Below are 24434 nucleotides of genomic sequence, written 5' to 3' on the forward strand. Positions count from 1 at the left end.
TTCTGAGCAGCGTCTTGTAAAGCTCAACACTTCACCTCAAAACTGTGTTTTCTGCTCCTGCCACAGGGACTGTTTAAAATGGCAAGATCATACCTCCTTTTTTAAGCGGAATAGCAGTCAGGCTGAGCTTTCTCCTTGGCCTCAACCACTAACAGGATAGAAAACATTCCTGAATGCTATGAAACAAACATTGGCAGGAAGTGGAAAGTGGTTTCTTTGCATGAAATGGACAGTTCAAGGAGAAAAGAAATATTCTCCATTTGTGGTCTTTTCCACAACAGCAGGGTTTTCCTTTTGTGACCATATTTTTCCTCCCATTACTTTTTTAATTTGCTGGAAATTGCTCATCACCTGGAGGTAAAGGCATTGTGCTGCTGGGACAAGAAGCTCTAGAGATCCTGCAGGAGGACTAGGAGCTGCAATGTGTTTCTAAGGAAGAGAAGGCCATCATGCCCTCATGATGTTTAGACTTGCTGGATCCCAGGTCTCCTTCAATCTGCCCTGAGTCGGGCTCAACTCTCTTCCAGGGAGCTCAGAGCCATTTGACTGGAACACAGAAGAGGTCAAAAACACAACAGGAGGATACAGGATTTATCAGGAAGAGGGATGTGGCAACCAGCCTGGGGAGTATGTAACAAAACCAACCAGGAGTCTTTCCATATATCCACCAGAAGGAAACCAGTCTGCTTCAGGTCAATATACTCCAATATCTTGTATTGTAAAATATGGCAGATGCCAAGAACACACAGACCTAGAAAGAACTCCTCTTCACTGGAATAACTGCATACAGGGATGGAAGGCAGGAGGCTGCAGAAGCATCTACATGAACATCTGCTAGTGTTCTAGTTCAGATTAAAAGGGTGCACCTCTGAAGCAAGCTTTGAATTTACCTCCACATATGTTTGAATCACGTCATGAAGCAGAGTGAAACCACAGAAACAGAATTCCTCACAAATGGACTGGGAGATGCGTTCCCAGAGCACCCCTGACACTCTGCAGCCTCAGGTGGGCTTTCAGTCCATAGGAAGAGCCCACAGCACATCTGAAGTGAAAGAAAAACCCGAGCCTAAAGTGTGTGTGGCACCAACTACTTTATTGTGAAGAGATCTGCTTGTCTACAGTATTTTCTAATGTAGAAATTGTCAGGAAAACAATCTGATCCCATGGGCACCCTCTGCGTATCTCTTACCAGAGACACATCCACAGCCTTTGAAGTGAGAGAAAGCGAGAGGAGGAAATGAGAGCCACTTAATCTTGCAGTCAAATTTGCCCTCTGCACAGCTAGGCCATCACTGCCAAGGGCAGGATAAGAGTTGTCTCCTACTTCATTAACAACGCAAGCCTATAGTTAAAACAACTATTTATTCTTCAGCCTCCCAAGGGGACATTCCTGTCATCTCTAGCTGCTCTGAGTGGTTACAGCTGTGTTCTTTAATGCCAACAGAAGGCTTAGTTATGGCTTTGTCTTTTCTCACATAAAAGGACATCAACAACTACACCAAATAAGAGTGATTTAGCAAAAAAAAAAAAAAAAAAGTTCTTGAACAACTCACACTACACTTGATACAAAACTCCAGCTGAATTAAACTTCCACCACCAACTGATTAGCAACTATATAGTGACCAGAGCTGTTTGATGGACAAAGGGGTGGCACACTGGCCATTCAGCCAGGATTAAGCCCTGAATAGCTCCTTCCAGAGGCGTTCTTTACAGAGGCTGTGCTACCTTTCCTACTAGTCAATGCTTGTTTTGATCCCACAGTCAGAGAAAGCTCCCCACAGTTTCCAGGTCAACACACCTTTCATTCCTTTCAGAGCAACTATAATGCACGGAGAGAAACCACAGCACAGCAGCACACCTGCTGGCTCAAAACCCCGCTATAAATAGAGTGTTTGCACATGCTGTTACGTATGGGCAACCACCTTACCTGACTGCAAAAGCCAATTTTAGTAGCTGTATTTTTGTAATCTACCTGAAGATTTATAGGATGGTGAGGAAATCCACACATAAGCTGTCTTGAGTAAGAGACAGCAATCGGTTTCACAATCTTACCTTCACCCTGTGCTTCAGGAGGAGTTCGAAGATGCCAAATACTATAGAAATACAAAAGGAAGAAACAAGACCTACTTGCAGCTACTGAGTGCAGCCTCTAGAAAGAGTCCCTCCATTTGTAAGCCATGCCTTCAAGGCAAAGTCAGTCTTACAATTCCTGCAAGTTTAGACGAAGCAACTACAAAAAAGTATCCCATTTATAAAAGCAAACCCATTCATAGACGAGTCCCAAACTACAGCAGTCCCCAACTCTTGAAAGGATGGCTATAGCTGACCAAATAGCTTTTTCACTTTGAACACAAAAGGTCCATAATTTGAGGTTGTGATAGGCCTCTTCAGGACAGGCTGAGAGTGGCAGATCAGAGTATAGTGCAAGTTTTCTCTCATCTCCAGACATAAGTGGATTATTCTGCATGAGTTCTGTAGAATGACCGCAGCATCAAACCGATGACGTTCTTGTTTTCTCTCCCTTCTGCTTGTTCCCAAAAATATTATCTCCTACACGAGGGCTTAACGCCTTTACATGGTATCACATGACAGGTCTGTCTTTAATTATTGTACCAAAAGTGTCCCAAATAGATGTAGCTCCCAAATAACACATGATTTTTCATTAACTCGCTGTCATGGCCTGCCCAGACAGTATATAAATCCCACTTTTAAAAAGCAATTTAAATTTAAACACTGTCTTCTCCTACCTCTCCTTTAAAGGCTCATTGCCTAAGTCAAGTAAAAGAACTGAAAAGCACATGGTGGCCTGAGAAAGGATATTTCACAGCTCACTTCCAGCAGGTCAGGAATTGAGCTCCAGAACTGTCTTAGAACACAGCAGTCTCAGTTTCTGGAAGAGTTAAACTAAAATCCAACTAAATCACGTTTTTATAAAAAGAAAAAGTCTCCCTAGGAAAACCTTTAGTGAAACAAATCTACTAAGTTTCCAAAACACTTTTGTGTAAGAGATGCCAAGACCTCTTCTCAATTGTATCTAAGCACACCTTGTGGCCATTTCTACAAGATAACTTCAACCTTGGCAAAGATACAGCCACAGCTTAAATGCTTCCATGAAAAGTATTTGCTTATGCAAATGTGAACATAAACTGATAAAGACAGCAGCTATAAAAGTCCATATAAACCGATTTGTCATTAGTTTGTACTGACCTTGTTTCAATTCAGTCTTCCTCATTCATGAATAAGAAAGCAGCAGCATGAAAGGACTCAGAGGTTTCAATTTTTATTGCAACTCATTTGCCCCTGCAACGTTTCATAACTATTCTAAGGCAAACTGAAGAATATTTACATTAACATTACTTTCATTAGCTGTAGGATGATACACAAATAGTCACATGGCTTAAGATATGCATCCTCATTTTATCGTCGTCCGGCTCTACTCTTCAATGCTTTCAAAGTTTTCCTCATGATTGGTGCAATTTCTTCAAGAAAAAAAAAAAAAGAAAAAAAAAAAAAGAGACCAGTTAGGAAAACAGCAGCGACTTAAAATGGTATTAGCATAATATTAACCATATATTAATAGCCAGCAATTTAAAACAGTTATCTTGATAAACTTAGGAAATTCCATTTACTTTTGATGGGCTTCTTTCCATCTTGAGTCATTATGCTTGAGCTAGAGCTTCCACTGTTGCTGGCAGGGATGGGATTTGATGATGTGTTATTTCTGTCCCTGCTTTCTGGAATCCTTGTTCTTTTAAAAAAAGGAAATAAGAAAAAAGTTAGTGTTTGATATCAAACGACTATTTTCTCTGGCTCATTTTGGAAAAAAATCCAATCACAAACATTTAAGACTTTATACATTTAAAAATCACAGGATAATTCAGGTTAGAAGAGCTCTCAGGTGGTCATCTAGTCCATTTCCATTTTTGAACAGATTTTCCTTTTCTTCGATTTGATGCATCCTATTCATCTTTAAAATTCAATGATCAGACTTTGTGACAGATCAGAATGTTTAGCAATGCCCTCGTGATTCATAGTGCCCTGTGCTCTGGTTTGCTCTTTGTGTTTATTTTCTTCTTTGAGCACAGCTGAACTGCTAACTAGCTCCGACAGAAAATGAGGGCAAATTTACACAAGCTTTCATATTTTTTTTTTTTTTAAAGTAAGAACATCTAGCAAAATGCATAAGAACTAACCTTAAATATTAGGTTGGAATCCTCAATCAACAAGACAAGGACTGAGGAAAACACAGAGCGGATGCCTTGCTGCTAGACAGTTAAATCAACACAGCCTTGGAGTGTCAGCAGGATGGCCCCAATCTGGGCAGCCCTGTCACACGCCTCAGAGCCAGTCACTGACATCTGCTGCCAGTCACCGTGTGCCCCTGTGCACTGAGCTGCAAAGGGCAGCCTGCTGGGCATCCCCACGTCTGCCACAGGACCTTCTGAGCTCCTGCAAGGCCAGCTGCTCAAGGGAAGAATGCAGCTGTACAAATTCAACAGCTTGCAAGTTCAATAAGTTTTCAGAGGACACGGTCAAAGCAGTGAAGTGAAGCTCATGGTACCCAAACAAACTCAAGAGGACAAAGCAATGACCCTCTTAACAGCTTGTTTCACGCAACATCGGTTCCACCTAATTTAGCACCCCTGAGAAGAAGAAACACACAAGGCTTCAAGTACATCATTCAGCTACTGGTCCAGATTAGGCTACCTTTTCATTGAAAACAGCAACAGTATGGCAAGAATGTGCCTAATTTCATCAGATAAAGGCGCAGCTATAAAAACCATCATTGTCCCCTTCTCTGGAGATCTTCAAGACCCGCCTGGATGCAGTCCTGAGTAACGTGCTCTAGGTGTTCCTGCTTTAGAACAGCTATAAAAACCATCATTGTCCCCTTTCTCTGGAGAACTTCAAGACCCGCCTGGATGCAGTCCTGAGTGATGTGCTCTAGGCGTTCCTGCTTTAGCAGGGGAGTTGGACCAGATGATCTCTAGAGGTCCCTTCCAACTCCCACAATTCCATGATTCCGTGATCATATCTGGTGCAAAAGCTGATTTTAAGAAGTTCCTACATCCAGGCTGTCATTCCTGCCCCACACCACCACCATCTTGAGCAGTAAGTCAAGGCTGTTCAACTAAGTCAAGCTCGTGAAATTCACAGAAAATACACTTTCCCAAGGTTTTGATACAAAACTCCAGCTGAATTCAACTTCCACCCCACCAACCGATTAACAACTATATGACGACCAGAGCTGAACACCCCACCCTCCATCCCCATTAAACCCAGGTCAGTTCAGTTATCTAGTTCAGGTACCAAAAACCAAACGATTACTCAGCACAACTGTAGGCACTGCATCATCACAACAGAAACAACTTAAAATGACCCTCCTACATCAGTCTTGCATCAATTTGCAACAGCTTAAGTTTTATTGTCCCTGTTCCCAGCTATCCACTCAAATATTTGTCAACTTGTTTAAGTGTTTCTTAATTGAGATTAATGAAAAATGTTCCACATGTCGCTCCCCCAAAAGGGATAAATTTGAGAAAGCAAGTTGAAGAGCAGTTACACCACCATGGGAACAACCACAGGCAATAGGGACAAGGGAGGCCACCATGCTCACCAGCAGCCACAGCAGAGTGAGTGACCACAGCTTTTATGGTCCAACCGCTGGCACATGGACTCATCAACCCATGGGGTGCTTCTAAGTCAAGCTGCCGACCTTTCTTTCAGACAAGAACAGATACTCAAACAGTAAAAAACACTCTGCGTCCACATAGTTGGGAAGGGAAGAAGAGGTAGAAGCTGGTGCTACAGCTGGTTTATGTCCCTGTTTTCAGCCATCCTTTTGGATACAAGAGAGTTCATTTGCCTGGCAGGAACAGCAGGACCAACCTCACATCTCAGCTTTGGTTCTCATGGCTGTTGTACTACTCTGAACTAAGATGTCACAAAGAAAATTTGGCTTTGTGCTGTACAGAGGAAAGTTTGGGGAATCCCAGTTTTCTGTTCCTCTAGTGATTAGTGATTAGACTGTTCCAGATACCCCTTTAGGCCGCCAAAGCAGAAAACCACCATGAAGTGTATTAAAAGTTGCCTAGATTCACTCTGGTTAGCTGTATCATTCCAGGCAGCTGACTGGGATTTTATGAAAGCAGGAGAGCATGCGAGGCTACTTGTCAGGTTTATAAAGACAAAACATCAGCCCTGGAATCTCCCCAGGATGTCAAGTGGCATTAGTGTAGTCTGGAGAAAAACAACAGCATCCAGCTGGGAGGGCGAATTCATCGCTGGTGCTTTGGAGAAGTCTGCAGTGACAGTGCAGACATGGCAGAGGAGCACGCACGACTTAAAAGGCAAGGTAGCATCTAGCCACTTAAAAAGAGGAAAGTAAATAGAGAGCTATTTATAACTTCAAAAATATTTTGCCGGCGAGCTTTTGTACTGACAAAGACATCTGAACTCAAGTTAAAAGCATAGTACAGAACACTTACTTGCACTTCTCTACACGATGAAGCTGGGCCACGGGTCCTGCTGTCCCGTGGATTTCCTGCTGTCGGCGGACGTTCCTGGGTGGCTTTGCTGCACTGTTCACATACGCCATCTTCACTTGCCTGCCTAACACAGAAGCAAGGAGCAGAGCATATATAAGAGGGTTGGGGTTTTTTTTGCCCATAATGCTCAAAGCTCAGTTGATAATATGGTTATGTAGCAATTTCTAGGTTTAAACTGGGGAAAAAAAAATAATGCAGAAAAGCAGAATCTGGTACTAAAGAATTAACTGAACCATGGCAAATCATATACAGCCTGCATACAGTATTTCGTCACGTTAACTTCAGTATTTGTGGTTACATTAGTACTTTCTGCATTGTTACTTAGAACCCTCAGTCTAACCAATAAGATAAGATTTGTCTACTGTATGCTGCAAATACTTGCATTAATTTATTGTATGAATGCACGTATTTATTTTTTGACCAACTTGTCAAAGGTCCAGAGAGGTGATTCTGCCACTTTACTCTGCTCTGGTGAGACCTCACCTGGAGTATTGTGTGCAGGTCTGGAGCCCTCAACATAAGAGGGACATGGACCTGATGGAGAGGGTCCAGAGGAGGGCCACAAGGATGATCAGGGGGTTGGAGCACCTCTGCCATGAGGACAGGCTGAGGGAGCTGGGGTTGTTCAGCCTGGAGAAGAGGAGGCTGCAGGGAGACCTAATGGCAGCCTTCCAGTATCTGAAGGGGGCTACAGGAAGGCTGGGGAGAACCTGTTTAGAAAGGCCTGCAGTGACAGGACGAGGGGCAATGGCTTCAAGCTGGAGGGGAACAGATTTAGACTGGATATTAGGAGAGGGTTCTTCACTGTGAGGGTGGTGGAGCACTGGAACAGGTTGCCCAGGGAGGTGGCTGAGGTCCCATCCCTGGAGATATTCAAGGTGAGTCTCGACGAGGTCCTGGGCAACCTGGTCTAGTTGGGGGTGTACCACCTGACTGTGGGGAGGTCGGACTAGATGACCTTCCGGCCTGGGCAATTCTATGATTCTATTTTTGTCAGTTAGGTTGACGGTTGGACAAGATGATCTTCAAGGTCCCTTCCAACCTAGAAGATTCTGTGATTCTGTGTAAATTAACGTGTTCTTTCTTGATGACTTCTCCTAGAGGTCCAGCATTAGTGCTCAACACAAACAAATCATTAAACCCTGCATATTAAGTGGCAAGAATAGCAGAAGAGACTGGGGTTTGTAAGTGGAAAAGCTAACCACAGATTTTACCTTTTGGTTTCTCAGACTGAGCTGAAAGAATATTTTTTGTAAGCGTCTTCAGTTTTTCTTCTCTCTGATTAAACAGCCTCAAGTACATCTCACGCCAAGACTCATTTTCCAGGAGGCTCTCATTTTTAAAATCTCTCTGGCAGTGTTTCTCCCACAAGTGGTCAGACTCCTCTGTAAACATCTAATTTGAACACAAGGCATCTTAAATCAAAGATTTAAAAATAACATTTTCAAGGGTACCTGTTAGCTGAGCCTGTAGACAAAGTCCAGTTACCTGGTGGAGAAAGGGGCAGAGCAAATCCCACTACACATGGTATGACAGGTACCCCCAACACAGAGCATGGCAATACTATGCAGATACTGCCTTCAGCCCAGAAAGTATATAGTTTCAATTAGCCAAGCTCTATATTTGAGTTAATGAGCCATGCTTACAGCCTAGACTTGTGTTTCCAGCACAGGCTTAGGCCACCCCAGCTCTTGATGTCAGGCACGCAGAGAAATGGCCAACTTGCACTACAAAGTGCTGTACACTCAGAACCTCAATGTCCAAACACATGATGGAGCTAAAGTCCTGACAGTGTAGGTAAGAAGTCCATCTCACACATGAAATCTCACCCCAGATACTTCCCAATTGATATGCTCTGCAGCCTGAACAGTTTGTGACTTGATAACAGTGGGTTCTATTATGACTTTGACTTTCCCAGCTATTTCAGTGGTAAATACAGTGGGGATTTTTTTTCTTATTTTTAGAAACAGAAGTACTTTTCTACCCCCACTGGTTTTCACTTAGTCATCAGTAATAATTCTCTCAAACGCTTTACAATCCTGACACTTGAGAAAAGGAGGCTTGATAATGACAGCTGAGGTCAAAGAAATAAGTATGCAAGACAGGAAACCAGTGTAACCCGCGGAGAACCTTCATCCAAAAGGGTGCAAGAAAGGCAGAAAGAGATGCCTCGTGTCCTCCGTGGTTCCCTGAATTTAACAAGGCAGAATTTACCGGATTGCATTCCTCTATTCCCAACAACTGCTGTGGTGTGCAACGTGTCAGCACAGGCTCAAGAATTTCAAAGGGCACACCTCCCACTTCATGTAGCGCTACAAAAGAGGACGGTACTTTCAGCAGCTCCTTTCTTTTACTCAGTGGGCAAGACCACTCACCAAACAGTTTAAAAAAATACAAGTTAGTTTTAGCCAACACTAAACAGAACATGTTTTTAAGTCAGGCTATGAAAATATTTATAAATCAGCAGTTCCATACTGTCTGGTAATTATATTTGAGGATGGAGAAAGCATCTTTGAATAGTTATTGCCCCATCTTCACCGATACACATCGCTCCCCTTTCTGCCTACACAAGGGAATAAAGAATTTCTTGATCACTCATCCTAATTTATGTAAACAAGCATCTTACAGGGAAAAAAGTCAACAGGCATTTTGGCTTATAATTTATAGGACATTATATTTTAACTAGAATTCGAACTTTAAAAACAGTAGGCTTTCAAAGCAAATCTAGATTTTATCATGGCCATAAATCTTTTCCATAGTTTTTTTTTTGTTTTTTTTTTTTTTTAAAGTGCCATTCAACCTGCTCTGAGTCACCATTTGTAGGGAGGGGCAATATCTTTCAGTAGGCCAGCTGCTGGCATGGAAGAAAAAAAAAATCTGATAAACTTTCAGGCACAGCCTGCTACAAATCCCTTAAAGTACTCACAATCAATATTATTTTGAAGCACACGGATGCACTGTTCATACAGCGTAAGCATCTTCGAAAGACAGACTGTTTTAGAGCCGGAGTAAACTTGCATTTTAGAGTTCAGTCTCCTTCCTGTGAATTGAACAGTCTCACTGACTTGCTGAGGTGCTTCTACAGCAGGTGGTAGGGAAGCTGCAAACAAAACATCAGGCAGGGTTTCCCTTACCTCATGACATTTTGCAATGCTTTAAACATTCAGCTTTGAGAGAAACACAGCTGGTAGTACACATGTATATTCATTTTTCTTGAAATACAGAGTTACTGCATTACAGTTTGGAGCCCTTGGATGTCTTGTATGTTACAGAAGTCCATTCATCATCATCTAACACCAAGACAGCACAAACATTGCAAGTAAGCTGCACCAACTCAAGGCAGCCTTAAGTTATTTAGCTCAGGTCTACACGAGCAGTATTCACATCTAGATTACTCAGTTACCAGTCTACAGCACATTATTGATCTTCCCAAGTTATCCTAGAGAAGCCAGAACCTGCAACAGCAGTGATGTTTCAAGACCAGAGGTATATGAAACCACTGAAACCTCACTAGAGCTCCACTGGCACTTTGTGTCACCCACCAAAGATACTAGCAAGCTCCTACACCAAAGCTAGACCTAGTGCTTCCTATATTTGTTTTACCTAAGATAACTTCTATGGAGGCATTGCCTACTATAAGGTATAGACAGGAATAAAGATAAATGGAGCCTGTAGAACTGCCACCAGATCTACACCTTCTCTGCATCTCTGGTAACCTTCTACAGTATTTCTTTTACTCAGCAAGCTGTAAGAGGAAGCCTTTATAACTCCAGTTGTGTGTACAGTTCTGGGGTCCCCAGTTCCAGAAGGGCAGGGAACTGCTGGAGAGGGGACAGCAGAGGACTACAAAGATGATGAGGGGCCTGGAGCATCTCTCCTATGAGGAGAGGCTGAGGGACTTGGGTCTTTTTAGTCTGGAGAAGATAAGATTTAGGAGGGATCTAATTAATGCGTACAAATACTTAAAGGGAGGGTGTCAAGAGGATGGGGCTGGTCTTTTTTCAGTGGTGCCCAGGGACAGGACAAGAGGAAATGGGCACAAACTTGAACGTAAGAAGTTCCACCTAAACATGAGGAGGAACTTCTCTACTGTGAGAGTGGCTGCCCAGAGAGGTGGTGGAGTCTCGTTCTCTGGAGACATTCCAAACCTGCCTGGACACATTTCCTGTGCAACCTGCTCTAGGTAGACCCACTCTGGCAGGGGGGTTGGGCTAGATGATCTCCAGAGGTCCCTTCCAACCCCATATGATTCTATGATTCTCTTCAGCTTCAACATGATTTCTACAGGTGAGAAAGTGAAGGTGAGGCACTTCTTTGCCATGAACAGATGAGCTAATAAAGTGTATTAGGAAAGGGGATAAAGACATATCTACACAGAGCTGTAAGAACCCGCACTATTCCACATACATCAGCCTTGCATACTACTTACCTTGAAAGTCTGCAGCGTATGAGGGGGATGAGATCGAGATGCCCGTCAGAAATTTAGGCAATGGAGTATTAAGAAGATCTTGGAGAGATGCCACCTTGACCTGCGTAGAGTCAAGGAAACATCGCTTCAACATTACAAATTTGGGTTTACTGAGGTTTAAAATAAACTACAGAAAAAAACCAAACCTTAAGCAAACCCCAAAGTTAACTAGGCTAAGCAGAATTATTTCTTTTCTGCACAAAAATTTACTCACTGGATTACTTTTCAGTGTACCCTCTCATACTCTATTTACCAAGAATACATCACAAAAGGAACGTAGTGGGATATCTGCAATCAGTGCATAAAAAGAGATTAAAGAAGAGAGTAGATGTGTTCAGCTAACAGGCTTTCAAATAAATCACTGTTGAGGTTAGAAGCATGCAGTGAGAGGCACGAGACAAAACTGCAAGAATACAAAACCAGAATTAAAGGCTTAAAGGCAAACTAAATGCCTTAAGTATCCTGAAAGACGAGAAACAGCTTTATACCTGGTCCTATTAAGACTCCTGTATTGTGCTGGATAAGCCATTTGGCTTAAAATTTTCACTGATAACCCCTTAAAAAGGTACTTAAAGATGCAGATGCTCGGCATTATGTGCAACATCTAAATTGGGTATTGGGTGTCCTCCAATTGTAAGCCAGGCACTTACAGCCCAAAACTTCCACCTCTCTGAACTTCATTTCAGTATGTTTAATAACTTTCCATGACTGCTTGAACATCCAAGATTTTTCCTCAAACAGTTTATGCTAGAGTATCACACACAAGCATCTACATTAGCATTTCCCCATTTGGGACAGAAGATACTACATTTAGATTACAGATCTTCCACAGTAAATAAAGCCTGGAGCTTTCACATAACAGTAAAGATAAAAGACTGAAGAGATCTCTAATTCCCAGTGCACAAAAGGGCTTCATTTAAAGGTCTAATTAATACACACGTTTAGATCTACCTTGGCTCAGAGGAGCTACTTAAACTTCTTCCACTTCAAGGGACTAGGGCAGTTCATATTACAAACACGTATAAGGTGGTGGGGTTTTATTTATTTATATACAGTACTATGGTTTAATTCAATGCATTAAAAGGAGAAAGTTTAGTCCCACTGCAGCCCTTAGCATTCACTATTAAAGAACCACAGCATCTGACAAAACGACTGTGCTATACACAAACAGCTGCTGCAGTGCCAGACCAGAAGAACAGAAGAAGTGCTGGTCAAGAACAGAAGAAGGGGACATCTTTCCAAAGGTAACAACTTTTGCTTTGTGGGTAAAAAGCACATCAGCATATCAGCTGATATAGATCAAAGACCTTATTAGAAACCATCCTAAAAATACAAGACAAGTTGATCATAGGGACATGGTTTAGTGATGGTTTTGGCAGTATTAAGGTTGATGGTTGGATTTGATGGTCTTAAATGTCCCTTCCAACCTAGACGATTCTATGATTTTAAACTGCCAGTAAAAAACCAATCATTTTTTGCCCCTATTATTGCAATTGTTGGCAATTGAAATGCAGCTGATATGTCAGAGCCATGCAATCTATTGCTTAAAATAAATACAGCTGAATTACATTGAAACTAAGTGTCCAAAGCACTTATTTGTCTGCAGTTTATTTGCTATTATTTCAACCATGCAGTGGTTTACCTTTTTATTGGGAGTTTCTGATTGATCATTGTCACATTTTTTTCCATCTTCCTCACCCTCTTTGGCATGAGAAAATTTTGCAGCCTTTTGTGGTAATGAGCTGCTCTGTTCCCTGCATTTTGGCTGTTCACCTGTAGAACAAGCCTTCTTCCTCTTTCTTTTTTTGGTAGCCTGATCATAATTAAGATAAGATTCAAAAGACATAGTAGGGGGCTCAAATTCCTCTTCACTAGATAATTCAGCTTTGCTTTTTATGACAAGTTTTTGGTTTGGTTTCTTCACATGCTTAGGATTTCTCTGTTTGGAAGCATCCTTACTAGGCTTTTCCTTCAGGGATGATAAGTCTTCATTGTCTACAGAGGAACGCTGCTCTTCTGAAACTTTCTTGCTGTCTGTGGTGGTTCTCTCTTTGAAGTCACTTTCTTTAGTTTGAGGATTGTTACCCTGAGAAGCACGCTTAGAACCACTCTTGCTCCATTCTTTATTATGACATTCTTTTTGTGATTCAGAATCTCTACTTTGGTGTGTCTTTTCACGACGATCACACTGCTTATTCAACTTTTTAGAAGTGGGAGCACTATTAGAACTTCTGGAGGCCAACACGGACGCTTTGGACTTCTCTGAAGGCTTAATCTCCTTGGAAATAGAAGATTTTGTCCCATCTTTTTCTTTTTCAGTATTTTGCTTTCTTCCCCCAAGACCACTGCAACATTAAAAAAAAAATAAATCACATCCTATGCTACATCTGATGCTAAATTCTTGAATAATCAATCTTTTTACCCATATTAGTAAAACTAAAAAGCATTAAATCCCACCATGTGTCATAACTTCACAAGACATGACTGTGCTCTGCTGTGCTCTTATTCTTCCATTATCAGCACAGGATCCCAGAGGAGGAGCCCTTGGGTCCAGCAGTGCTAAATACTGCCACAAGATGAGTCGGGACATAACCATCAGTAGGAGAACTTTCCTGACACAGTGCTGTTTGCTTAGAATGTGTTGGATCACCTTTTTTTTTTTTACCACAGTCTTCCCTGCATGCTTTGTAACACACACGGTACTGGAGACAACTAGGAGACAGAGAATTTAAGACAGGCTCTGTGGGTGATACAGATTACAACAAGTCAGCCTCCCTACTTTGCTGATCTCAAGTTCTGGCATTTTACTTCACCATTGTTTGAAAAACTTTAGATTTAAAATGGAATATTTAGTTAATATAAACCTTTGGCTTTCTCTGCTCAACTACCTCAAATTGTCAGAGGTCTACAAAACATCTAAAGCACAGTTAGCCTGGCCATAGCAGTGGTGGCTGCTTCATTGTGAGAAGTCGCATCGCTTCAGTATGATTCCTTCAACATTGGAAACCCCTCTCAGTCTACAAGAACATTTTATGAAAGTCCTCTATGCAACCAAAAAACCAAACACACTGGAGAGCTGCCTCATTTAATCACCACCTCTGGGAAGAAAGAGCAAGCTTCCCACTTCCCTAAAAAAGCACAGAGTAGTGTCATCATTGGCTTAGTCCTGCTTGCATCAGCTGGGACCTAAGAACTTGTACCAGTAAAAAAAAAAACAAAAAAAACACCACAACAAAAAGGCAGTTGAAGTCTGAGTGCTGGCTAATTCAACAATACTGGTTGCTCCAATTTGTTTGCTGGTATTTTATAAAAGATTGTCCTGGTTTCAGCTGGGATACAGTTAGTTTTCTTTCTACTGGTTGCTGTGTTTCATATTTGGTATGAAAGGAACGTCAATAGTGCATATTGGTTTAGTTGTTGCCAGATATCGTTTATGTTTCTCAAGGACTTTTTCCAGCTTCCCACAGAAGCTGAGAAGGAGCACAGACAGAACAGTGGAATGGCTGATGGAATATTCCATACACAAATGTCATGCTCAGTATATGAGTGGGATCAGCTGAGTGGCAGATACTTGCGATCACTGCTCAGGACAGTGCCAATTCACCAATTTACTAGGTGGTGAGTGACTTGTCTGTTTATTCTTTTACCATTTTTATTATTATTGCTATTTTCCTTGTCTGATATTGTTTATTAAATTGTCTTTATCTCAGCTCAAGAGGTCTGGGGTTGGGTGGGTTTTTTTCCCCCCCTTTCTCCTCCTTTTCTCCCTACCCATCTGGGGAAAGAGGGAGACCCGCATGAGGGGCTGCGTGGTCCTCGCTGCCAGCTGGGGTTAAACCAAGGCAGATCATTCCTCCCATTTGATTTATGCTTTTGTCCTAATGTGTATTTGTCATCCCAAACACTTTCCTAAACTTTCCAAGCTGTACTTTTATGCAGTACTAAGCATTGGAATGCTTAGTGTAACTTTATAAAAGTTACACTACAGCATAATTAACTTTTTTCTAAAAGTTAGTTGACACCTACCTTTTCTTTTCTGGAGGAATAAGTTTTTTCCATTGTTTTACCAGGGTTTTAGCCACATTCCCAGCAGTGGCATGTTTCCTAAAACTGTTAACTGTTTTGCCGATGCCAGTTTCCTGTTGAAGACAGTTCAAGAAAGATGGGCAGAATAAATCACAACTAACATATCAAATAAAATCATCTCTAAAACAGCTACAACATGTATCAGCCTATTAGTCAGAGCAGTCTTATGGCAGCTAAAGAAATAAACACAGTCTTTATGCTGCAAACAAAAGTGAAGGAAAGGTAGATATTTATAACTTATAAAATTAAGAAGAGTCACTTTCCTCCATTAAGTGTACATATTTCAGGAATTTCATTTGTCTGGAATGCTTATGCCCACAAAATGCATACTGCTCCACTGAATTAGATTAATCAATTCAAATTCTCTTTAGGCTTATGTAGGAACCTTTTAGCATGTTAGAGAGCATACACGATGGACACATTGTAATCTAAAATGCATCTCAGCCAGGAGTAATATGTTGAGGGTTAGAGGTGCAAAATTCACATGAGACTAAACTCAGTCTCAATTTCAGCCACAGGAAAAAAAAAAAAAAAAGACATTTAAAGCCTGTAATTTTTTGTTTTCCCCCAGTAAATTATTTTCACATAACTACTGTGCCTTCAAGTCTTGCTCTAATCAGTTTTACGTTAAGCACAACTATCTTGCAGACTTTGAGTGTATATAGAATCCCAGGTGATTATTATTTTTTTTAATCCTGTACTATCAGTAAGTGTGTCTGATTCACAAACTCTCACTTTTAAGATGCATACAAAACCTGGAATTCACTAGGTTAGCAGCAACCCGTTAATGTTCCTGCTGACTAATGAAATGATACTCCTGTGAAGTCTGAGCAAAAGTGTGCTACTCCCACATAATCAGCTCATACCTTAGAGAGGACTTCATTAAATTCACTTAAGGATATTTAGCTCCTACATAATTTGAGCAATACTGGTTTGGTAGATCAGGGTACTGCAAATAGATGCAAGAAATTTGGTGGGATATTTCCTGAAGCTATTTGTGTTCTTGAAATGCATTAAAAAAAATAAATATATGTGGGGTCCTCAGTTGTAAGAATCTTTTTCTTCTATTTGACTTGAAGGCTTCCTTAAGGTCTGTCACATTATAAAACACACAAGTTTGCTGGGAATACGAATTGTCTGCAGAAGCTCTTTGTGATTTTAAGCAACAATAATTGCAATGAGATTATTTTATATATTTATATATTGCTGTAATCCAGTAGAAGTCTACCTGTGTTTAGGCAGGCAAATGCCTTTGCCTGGACAGCCTAGCTAAATACCTTAATTACCATATTGCTCCTACTCTTCAAAGCACTCTCCTGCAAAAACCACATTTTTCTTCTTCCCAAAATACAGACCTATTGCTCATAATACCTAGAAGTTTCATAGAACAATGTGAGAATTTCTAATATAAAATTTGATAGGGTGCTGCTTAGATAAGGATATGAGCCACAAGCAGCCTTACTTGGGATGACTGTTCTTGAAATGCAAGAACCTTGAGCTGCTAATAAAAGACATAAGATACAGAGAAGCAACCTAAAGAATGGTTCACTCTTTTATTTTGTCTTAAACAGTGACTTGAAAACAGTTTTACAGTGACAAGAAACTGAGCCCAAGTGACAAAGTGTTCTCTATATGCTCAGATTCCTGCCCAGTATTGTCACTGTTGGCATAACACTACATTTGTCAAGTTGTGTACCCAGTTTCCAGCTTGCTTTTGGAAGACTCCACAGTTCCTTGTACACAACTTTAAATTAATCATGATTAAGAGTCAAAATTTTAAATGCAACACGTCCATCGCTTCTATGATTGTAGACCCCTGACATTTACCTAGTTATTCACTAAGGAAGAGTTTAATGTATTATGGGTCACTTACCACTAGAATATCCAGTGACATATCCAAATCCTGTAGTAGCTTAAGTGTTTTTATAATCTGGAAGGAAAAATTAGTTGGCTTTTTTAAAACAAATATTTGGAAGTTCTATTTTGTTTTTCCTCATCTTCATTCACATGCTTAATCCAAAAAACACTCAATAGTGTTAAGAGGCCAGGAAAATGTAAGCACTCATCAGGGCTGTGCTTGAAGTCTGTGCTGTGAAACACTACAGTTTTGACAACCCCCAATTTCAGCAACACCAGAAAATCCAGTAGGTATGAATTTACCGCTACAGAGATTACATTAAAGATCAATAATACAGTAGTACAAGCTACACACATACACACCCACACTCCTCATGTAGCAGCAACCCTCATTTGTCACAGAAGCAATAGGAAATCTGCATTATGCAGAACCAGCACCATGCAAAAATCAGAAAGTCTCCCCCCAGCAGGTCTCCCAGTCAGCAGCATCACTCTTTCAGCAGCCCAGGCCAAGAAAGGACAATAGAGCTGATGGGAGCCCAGTTTGAAGAAAAAAACAAACAAACAAAAAACCAAACCAAACAAACAAAAAAACCAACCACAAAACAAGGTTTTGAAAACTTAACTGCAATCTGTATATTAACAAAACAAGCTCAAGCTAGAACAGATGTTTAATTTCTCACTGACAAAGCGTACATCTGTTACAAAACTCAACATTTCCATCAAAGCAGGCAAGAATTTTCCAAATACAAAATTGCTGATGCTCCTATCATAAGTGTCTCAATAATACAAAAGTCTCATCTATAAGCTGCAGGGTATAAATTACTTTGGCAACAGGTAAACAGCACCCCCGAGTTTTGCAGTTGACCACACACAAGCAGCTTGCCTTATCTTTTAGAAGCTTCCATGAAGCAATGTTATGTAGGTGACACAATTAATGTGCAACTGAATTAAGAGCATTTCATAATGCTTTCACAAAGCCTGGAATACTAATCAAGTTTTTCAGATCATCGCCACTTCTAAATGCAATAGCAGGAACCTGCAGGAATGCAGAACAGAGGACCCAGAAACTTTTTAACTATAATAGCAGCTATGCTAACTTAAATAACCAATTAATTGTCAGTTATCATATTAGATATTGCTGCTGAAATGGCAGCGCAGGAGGTGGAAGAGGTAGTAAAATAATTGAGTAGTAAACCTGAAGAAACAGTTTACAAATCACACTGTAGCAGTAAGATATGCACCTAGAGCCAGAGAGAACCAATCAACTCTTTCCTCAAGAGTTCAGCTAACTAGAAAAGTACAGGACACCTACACAATTCTGGTCACCCTCCTGACCAGAATTTTGGAACCAGTACAAAAACCACGTGAAGTTCTGCTTATCTCCTATTTAAGATTAAAACCCTCCCTGAGCCAGCAAGTCGTGTTATGAATATATGCAATGAAGTTAAAAACAAGTTTTGCATCTCAAGATAACTACTCTTCCTTCTGAGAGCTTAACACTTCACTTTCTCCAGATGCTCCACAGGTGTAGGCTACACATTTCACGAGCTGAAAACTTTTTCTAAGTAATCCCATCAGGGAAAAAACACATTGCAAAGATGCTTAAGTAGAAAAAAAAAAAGTAGTAACTGCTCAATGTTAATCACAAGTATTAGAAACTATGTTATCAGTGTCAGGTTAGTTAATTTTTTTATTATTATTTGTGTTGTATAATCAAAATATATCCCCATTCATTTAATTTATTTTGCAATGAGAAAGGAAGGTTATATCATGCCATATAACATGACTAGATACTCAAGCAGTGCAAACCACTGGGAATAAATGCCATAGGCCAGAAAAAAACCTACATGTGGAAGAATACAAAACAAAAAAAATGTTTTCATCCAGCTACAAAGAAAGTGAGGAGTTTGCGTGTTTCTTCTCGATGGGTTTTTGGACTAAGTTAATTCATAAAGCCGAGTTCATGTCAGAAGAACAGATTCAGGAAAAAGGCAATTACTATTCATACAACTTCAAACCGACAGGCTGAATTACAAAAGTACCTAGATGACAAGCACGTCCAAAAGCAGTCAACACATTTTAATGAAAGACAAAACTTTCAAAGCTTTCTAAACCAAAGGCCACACCGTTCGTTTTGCTTTCTTGAAACGTATATATCACATTGGGCAAATCAAGACAAACAAGAGGGTTTCCTGACAAAGAAAACAGAAAGCATTGATCAAACACTCTGACAAGCCTTTTAGGAGAAGCGATGGTGATCTCTCGAGCGCGGGGAGCAGCCCAGGCTGCAGTGGGACTGGCAGCTCTGGATGAAGGGGACTACCAAAGGAGAGATGGCTCCATTTGCCTTCTGCTGTGTCTGGGCAATGCAAGCAGCAGCTCCCAGCCCAGCACCTGAGCCCCCGGCATTTAGAACCCAACTTACTTCCAGACACCATCAGGAAACACACAAATTTAATTTGTGGCAAACGTCAGTAACAGCAGAGAAACTTTGTATTTACCCCATTGGGGAGAGAGTTCCGATTTCTCCATCAAGGACTGGGAGGGGCTGTCTGCTTTTCAAAGAACAAATATGAAGCTCCAGTATCTACCAGCCTTTGGCGAAGGCCACAGAAGACACAGTAAAGCCTGTCACCAAAACTAAAGCTTGTTAGAAACACAAATTTTGGCTTCATTATATTTTTATAGCACACCATTACAATTCTTATTTAAATTAAGGCAAAAGAGAGACTATATCTAAAGTCAGTTCTGAGCAGGCCTTCAAAAACAAAATGAAAGTTGACAGTTGAGATGCTTCACTCTAACTATATCTTTTACCATAGTATTTGTAGCCCATCTGGCTCTTCTTATCTCACTGGACTGAACCCAGTACTTTTTTCCCCCCTGTTTTTTCCATATATACACAATGTATACATAACCCTCCACTGGTTTATTTTACCTTGCATATCACTATCATCTGCACCCTCATGGTAAAAACTCTATTGACTTTAAATGAGATGGTAAAGTTTATAGAAAAATTGCTGCACCCTTATGGTAAAACTATTGACTCTAAATGAGATGGTAAAGTTTATAGAAAAATTGCAAAGAACATAAGTTACCTTTATATATAATTCCTGAACTATTCTATGTAATTCCTAAATACTGATTTCTAAAGAATGTTCCACTGCAACGGTAATGAACAATGGGTGAGAAGCATGTGAGCAAATAAAATTTTCCACGGCCAAAACTGAAAGCCAAGAAACAATCACAACAGATCTTGGGTGTGAGTTTGGTCTCTTCCCACTGCACCAGTGTTGCTCCACCATCCCTTACACAAGCATAGTACAGCCTCCTCATTTTTTCTAGCTGAGGCTGGACCCTCAGGAAGTATGGGACCCATTAACAGGTTCCCAGGCCGTCTGTGGTCAAGGGACTGATTCAACATTTCATCACAGTAACTCCTTCCTGCTTCCTCTCCTTCCTCCCTCACTCAATAGCTGCATCCTTCAAAGGGAGCCCCACAATTCATTAGCCCATTCTCTTCTATAACACAGCCCATGAAATTTCACCAAGTCCATAACTTTTGGCTGAGCCAGACAATTCATTTGAAAGAGCACCAAGACTTTGAAGACAACACATTAGACAAACAAAACATATTCCCAAGTCATTCCTACGCCCTCAATAAAAAAAAAAAAAAGAACTGCCTAAAAAAATGTGTCTAGTTTTGTTTTCAGCTACTATCTCTTTCTGCTACCTAAAGGAGTCTGCTTTCAAGCACCTTATGCAACATAGAAACGTTAGCACTAATCACACCCTTTACCTTGGTTCTTTAGTTCCAGTAAGTCATGCTAGCCAGAGCTATAGCCATTCTCTAGCTGTCTTACCATCTTTCCAGCTTGGCAGTGCTGTTTTTAAAAACAGTCCCCAGAACAGGACATAATATCCCTGTAATTGTCCCCCTAATACTATACAGCGGTAATAGCATAACCCTGCTAAGCTACCCAAAGATAGCATTTATTCCATAAGCCACTGCATTGTACTGCAATTTCATGCTCAACTGGTAATACATCAGAGCTCCGAATCATTTTCTGAGTCAATGCTTTCCAAAATACAGTCTCCTATCCTGAGTGACCTATATTCACAGCTCCTAGCTGTGACTTTCCACTGAGCCATGTTAAAATGTGTTGCTCAAACAAACGTAGCCTAACACATGATCAAACTTGGTTTCTGTAAGAGTCTCTCCATTTGAGACAAATCACTTTAGAGGTTGTAGTGTTTCCCTACAATGCGCTTACTGTCTTCTGAAATAAGAAAAGTTTGAGTAGCATCATGTCAAGAACAGATGCACAATCACCTCCCACCCCAAGAAAAGCCACCACAAACCCACAACCAAATCGACAAGTCATCATTGTTTTCTGGTGAGGTCTGGCACTTATTTTGGTGAGTGCAACTGAAATCCATTTTACATATTGCATCAGGTCCATAGCATTGCTTCTGTAATTAGCATCATAGAGAAGCAAGACAAATGCCTGAATATACTGCCTATATTTATGACAGTGTCAGCTGAATATAATTTGAGACAAATTTGGCAGTATGTATCTACATAAAGTCTCATTAAGTGGCATGGATTGTGGCACCATCCTTTAATTCTACACCCATTACATCTTATATGCAACATCACACGGCTTCTTTATACATTCCTTCATGATCAATGTCAATGAAGACTATTTCATTTACCTGTATAAACAACAGCACAGTATTTTTTTCCTGTCCTGCTGAACTTCTCTAGTACCCTGAGCATCATTCAATACTTAAATCATTAGTTCTGTTCATTTTTTGGTCAGTTCTCTGAAGACTCACTGGGCTGGCTATCAAACCTCGCACATTAAGAAGCTTTTGACATGAGCAATGTTCTGCATCTTCCCTGGTTACTATCAGATCAGAAAGTATTTAGCAAGTATTAAGAAGCGCCAAGACAAATATTGTTCTCAAGTATGGAACAGAAATATTTGACAACACAAACACTTACCTACATACACATCTGTAACATTGATTTATTATTCTTTCCACACATACCTAAAAACTTTCCTCTTTGCCTTTAAACATAATAACAACATGTTTTTATTACTAGATTTACCTTTTATGAGCAATGCATTTCACGACTGCTAATTTACGGCTATCGGTTTCTCACTTCCCCTACCATTCCTTAGCCCCTGTTATCCATAAGTATTTCTATTTCACTAGACACAGCTTCACCAGGGACAGAAGTGCTGCAGCACCACCATTAGTCCCATTTTATGCAGCACTTGCTTGCAGTCATGCCACATAAAAACCCGTGCATCTCCTCCCTTAACAGACCCAAATCCGCAAGGACTATTCACAGTCTTCACTTGAGTTGAATGGGTTTTGAAACTTACTGGTTTGGGATCACTTAAAAACTAATTAGCTCTAGAATTGTTTCTTTCTTTTCCATTTCAATCTCCTGCTCAGAATAGCATAAGACCATCAAACCCAAGCATTAAAATATTGAAAGACCAGAGATACAACGATCTGATCACTTCTATGGCACAAGAAGAAATTTCAGGTTCATTGCACTGCAAATTAAAACATCTGAAGAAGCACCCACACAGATATTTGCATTTTGGACAGATATAGCTCACAGCACTGGCATTCAAAAAGATAAACCACTATTGGCTAAGAAAATCAGTATTTCCTATATACGCATACACACACACACTTTGAAAACACGGAATATGATTAATGACTAAGCTTCTCAAGTTCATTAACTGCCAAACCCACTGCAGATTGAGTTTTACTGCCGCTCTATGCCTCTAAATACCTCCACAAACTTGCATCAGGTTTTAATGCCTTAGAAATCTATCACGGCAAACGCATTCTGTACTTTCAAGCTGAATTCAACCCTCAGAGAACACCTTCCCCGCCCCCCTTTTGAACACACCTTCAAACCAGTGCGATTTATTACTTCGTAAGCCAAGCCTGGCACACACCACTTTGCTTCCATCACCCTCCAGAGCCCAGGTTGGGACTGGGAGAGGATGCCTTACCTCCCCCCTAAGCCCTGGAGCCTGTACTTATCTCCCTGCCTGCCTCCTGGTACCTCTGGAGTGTCAGGAGCAGCTCCCAGAGGATGCCCCGATTCACCTCCCCACTGATGCCTGCTTGCTCCAAGTGGTCCTCATCTAATCCTCACATCTCCACTGTCCTGCAGGTTGTTTAATTTCTCCCAGAGAAGCGGCCCTTGTTCTTCTGGCACCACAACAAGGCAGGGTGCGACAGCTTGTGGAAAACCAAAAAGCAGAAATACCTCTTTCAGCAGAAAATCACAGCAACCTGCTGCACTCAGGACCTTCTGGCCGGGCACTCCACACCTGTTGCATGTGGCCACACACCACCTCGCCCGGGTTGCCCTTCTCCTGCTCCCCCGACCCCAGCCAGGGCCTCTCGGTCACCTCCGAGCCCTTCAGCCCTCACCCACCCGGGAAACCCCCGCGCCTCCCTTCAGACAAGGGAAGGGAAACAAAATGGAGACCCAGGGCCGGAGCCCCCACACGGGGCTTGCCCCTCAGCTCAGCTCCAACACCCTACTCGGCCCACATCGCCTCAGCGCGGGGCTTCGCTGCTGCCTTATAGACATACACACACACGTAAACATATAGAATATACGTTAAGAGATTAGAGGCTGCCCTGATTCATCTCCCCACTGATGCCTGCTTGCTCCAAGTGGTCCTCATCTAATCCTCACATCTCCACTGTCCTGCAGGTTGTTTAATTTCTCCCAGAGAGAGGAGCAGCCCTTGCTCTTCTGGCACCACAACAAGGCAGGGTGCGACAGCTTGTGGAAAACCAAAAAGCAGAAATACCTCTTTCAGCAGAAAATCACAGCAACCTGCTGCACTCAGGACCTTCTGGCCGGGCACTCCACACCTGTTGCATGTGGCCACACACCACCTCGCCCGGGTTGCCCTTCTCCTGCTCCCCCGACCCCAGCCAGGGCCTCTCGGTCACCTCCGAGCCCTTCAGCCCTCACCCACCCGGGAAACCCCCGCGCCTCCCTTCAGACAAGGGAAGGGAAACAAAATGGAGACCCAGGGCCGGAGCCCCCACACGGGGCTTGCCCCTCAGCTCAGCTCCAACACCCTACTCGGCCCACATCGCCTCAGCGCGGGGCTTCGCTGCTGCCTTATAGACATACACACACACGTAAACATATAGAATATACGTTAAGAGATGGGGGCAGCCTCTTGACGCCCACCGGGCTGGGGTGGGAAGCCCCGCCGGAGCCAGCCAGCGCGGCCACGGCGCCGGTACCTCGGCGGGCTCCTGCTCGCTGCCCAGCCGCTCCTTCAGCGCCAGCACCCTCCGGGCAGCGCTCTGCCCCTCCGCCATGCCGCCCCCGCCGCTCCGCCCCAGGCCCCTCAGCCCCCGCCCGCCCCTCTTGTAGCAGCGCCCGCCCCGCCATAGGCGGCGGAGCG

At 41.9% G+C, this 24434-nt stretch overlaps 1 protein-coding gene across 1 annotated transcript; it reads right to left on the reverse strand.

Moving 5' to 3' along the window:
• Positions 1–3291: 3291 nt before the first annotated feature.
• LOC106892040 (transcription elongation factor B polypeptide 3-like) lies at positions 3292–24364 on the reverse strand. The gene is made up of 11 exons (XM_014948913.1): positions 24271–24364; positions 16976–17032; positions 15043–15155; positions 12659–13361; positions 10978–11077; positions 9475–9648; positions 8763–8860; positions 7763–7943; positions 6489–6612; positions 3630–3748; positions 3292–3479 (listed from the first exon to the last, which is right to left on the reverse strand). Exons 1-11 carry the CDS (start codon positions 24346–24348, stop codon positions 3418–3420), a joined length of 1809 nt encoding a protein of 602 aa, XP_014804399.1. The 5' UTR covers positions 24349–24364; the 3' UTR covers positions 3292–3417.
• Between the last annotated feature and the right edge of the window lie 70 nt (positions 24365–24434).

The sequence above is a fragment of the Calidris pugnax genome, unplaced genomic scaffold (assembly GCF_001431845.1).
Source record: "Calidris pugnax isolate Ruff unplaced genomic scaffold, ASM143184v1 scaffold141, whole genome shotgun sequence".
Lineage (NCBI taxonomy): Eukaryota > Metazoa > Chordata > Aves > Charadriiformes > Scolopacidae > Calidris > Calidris pugnax.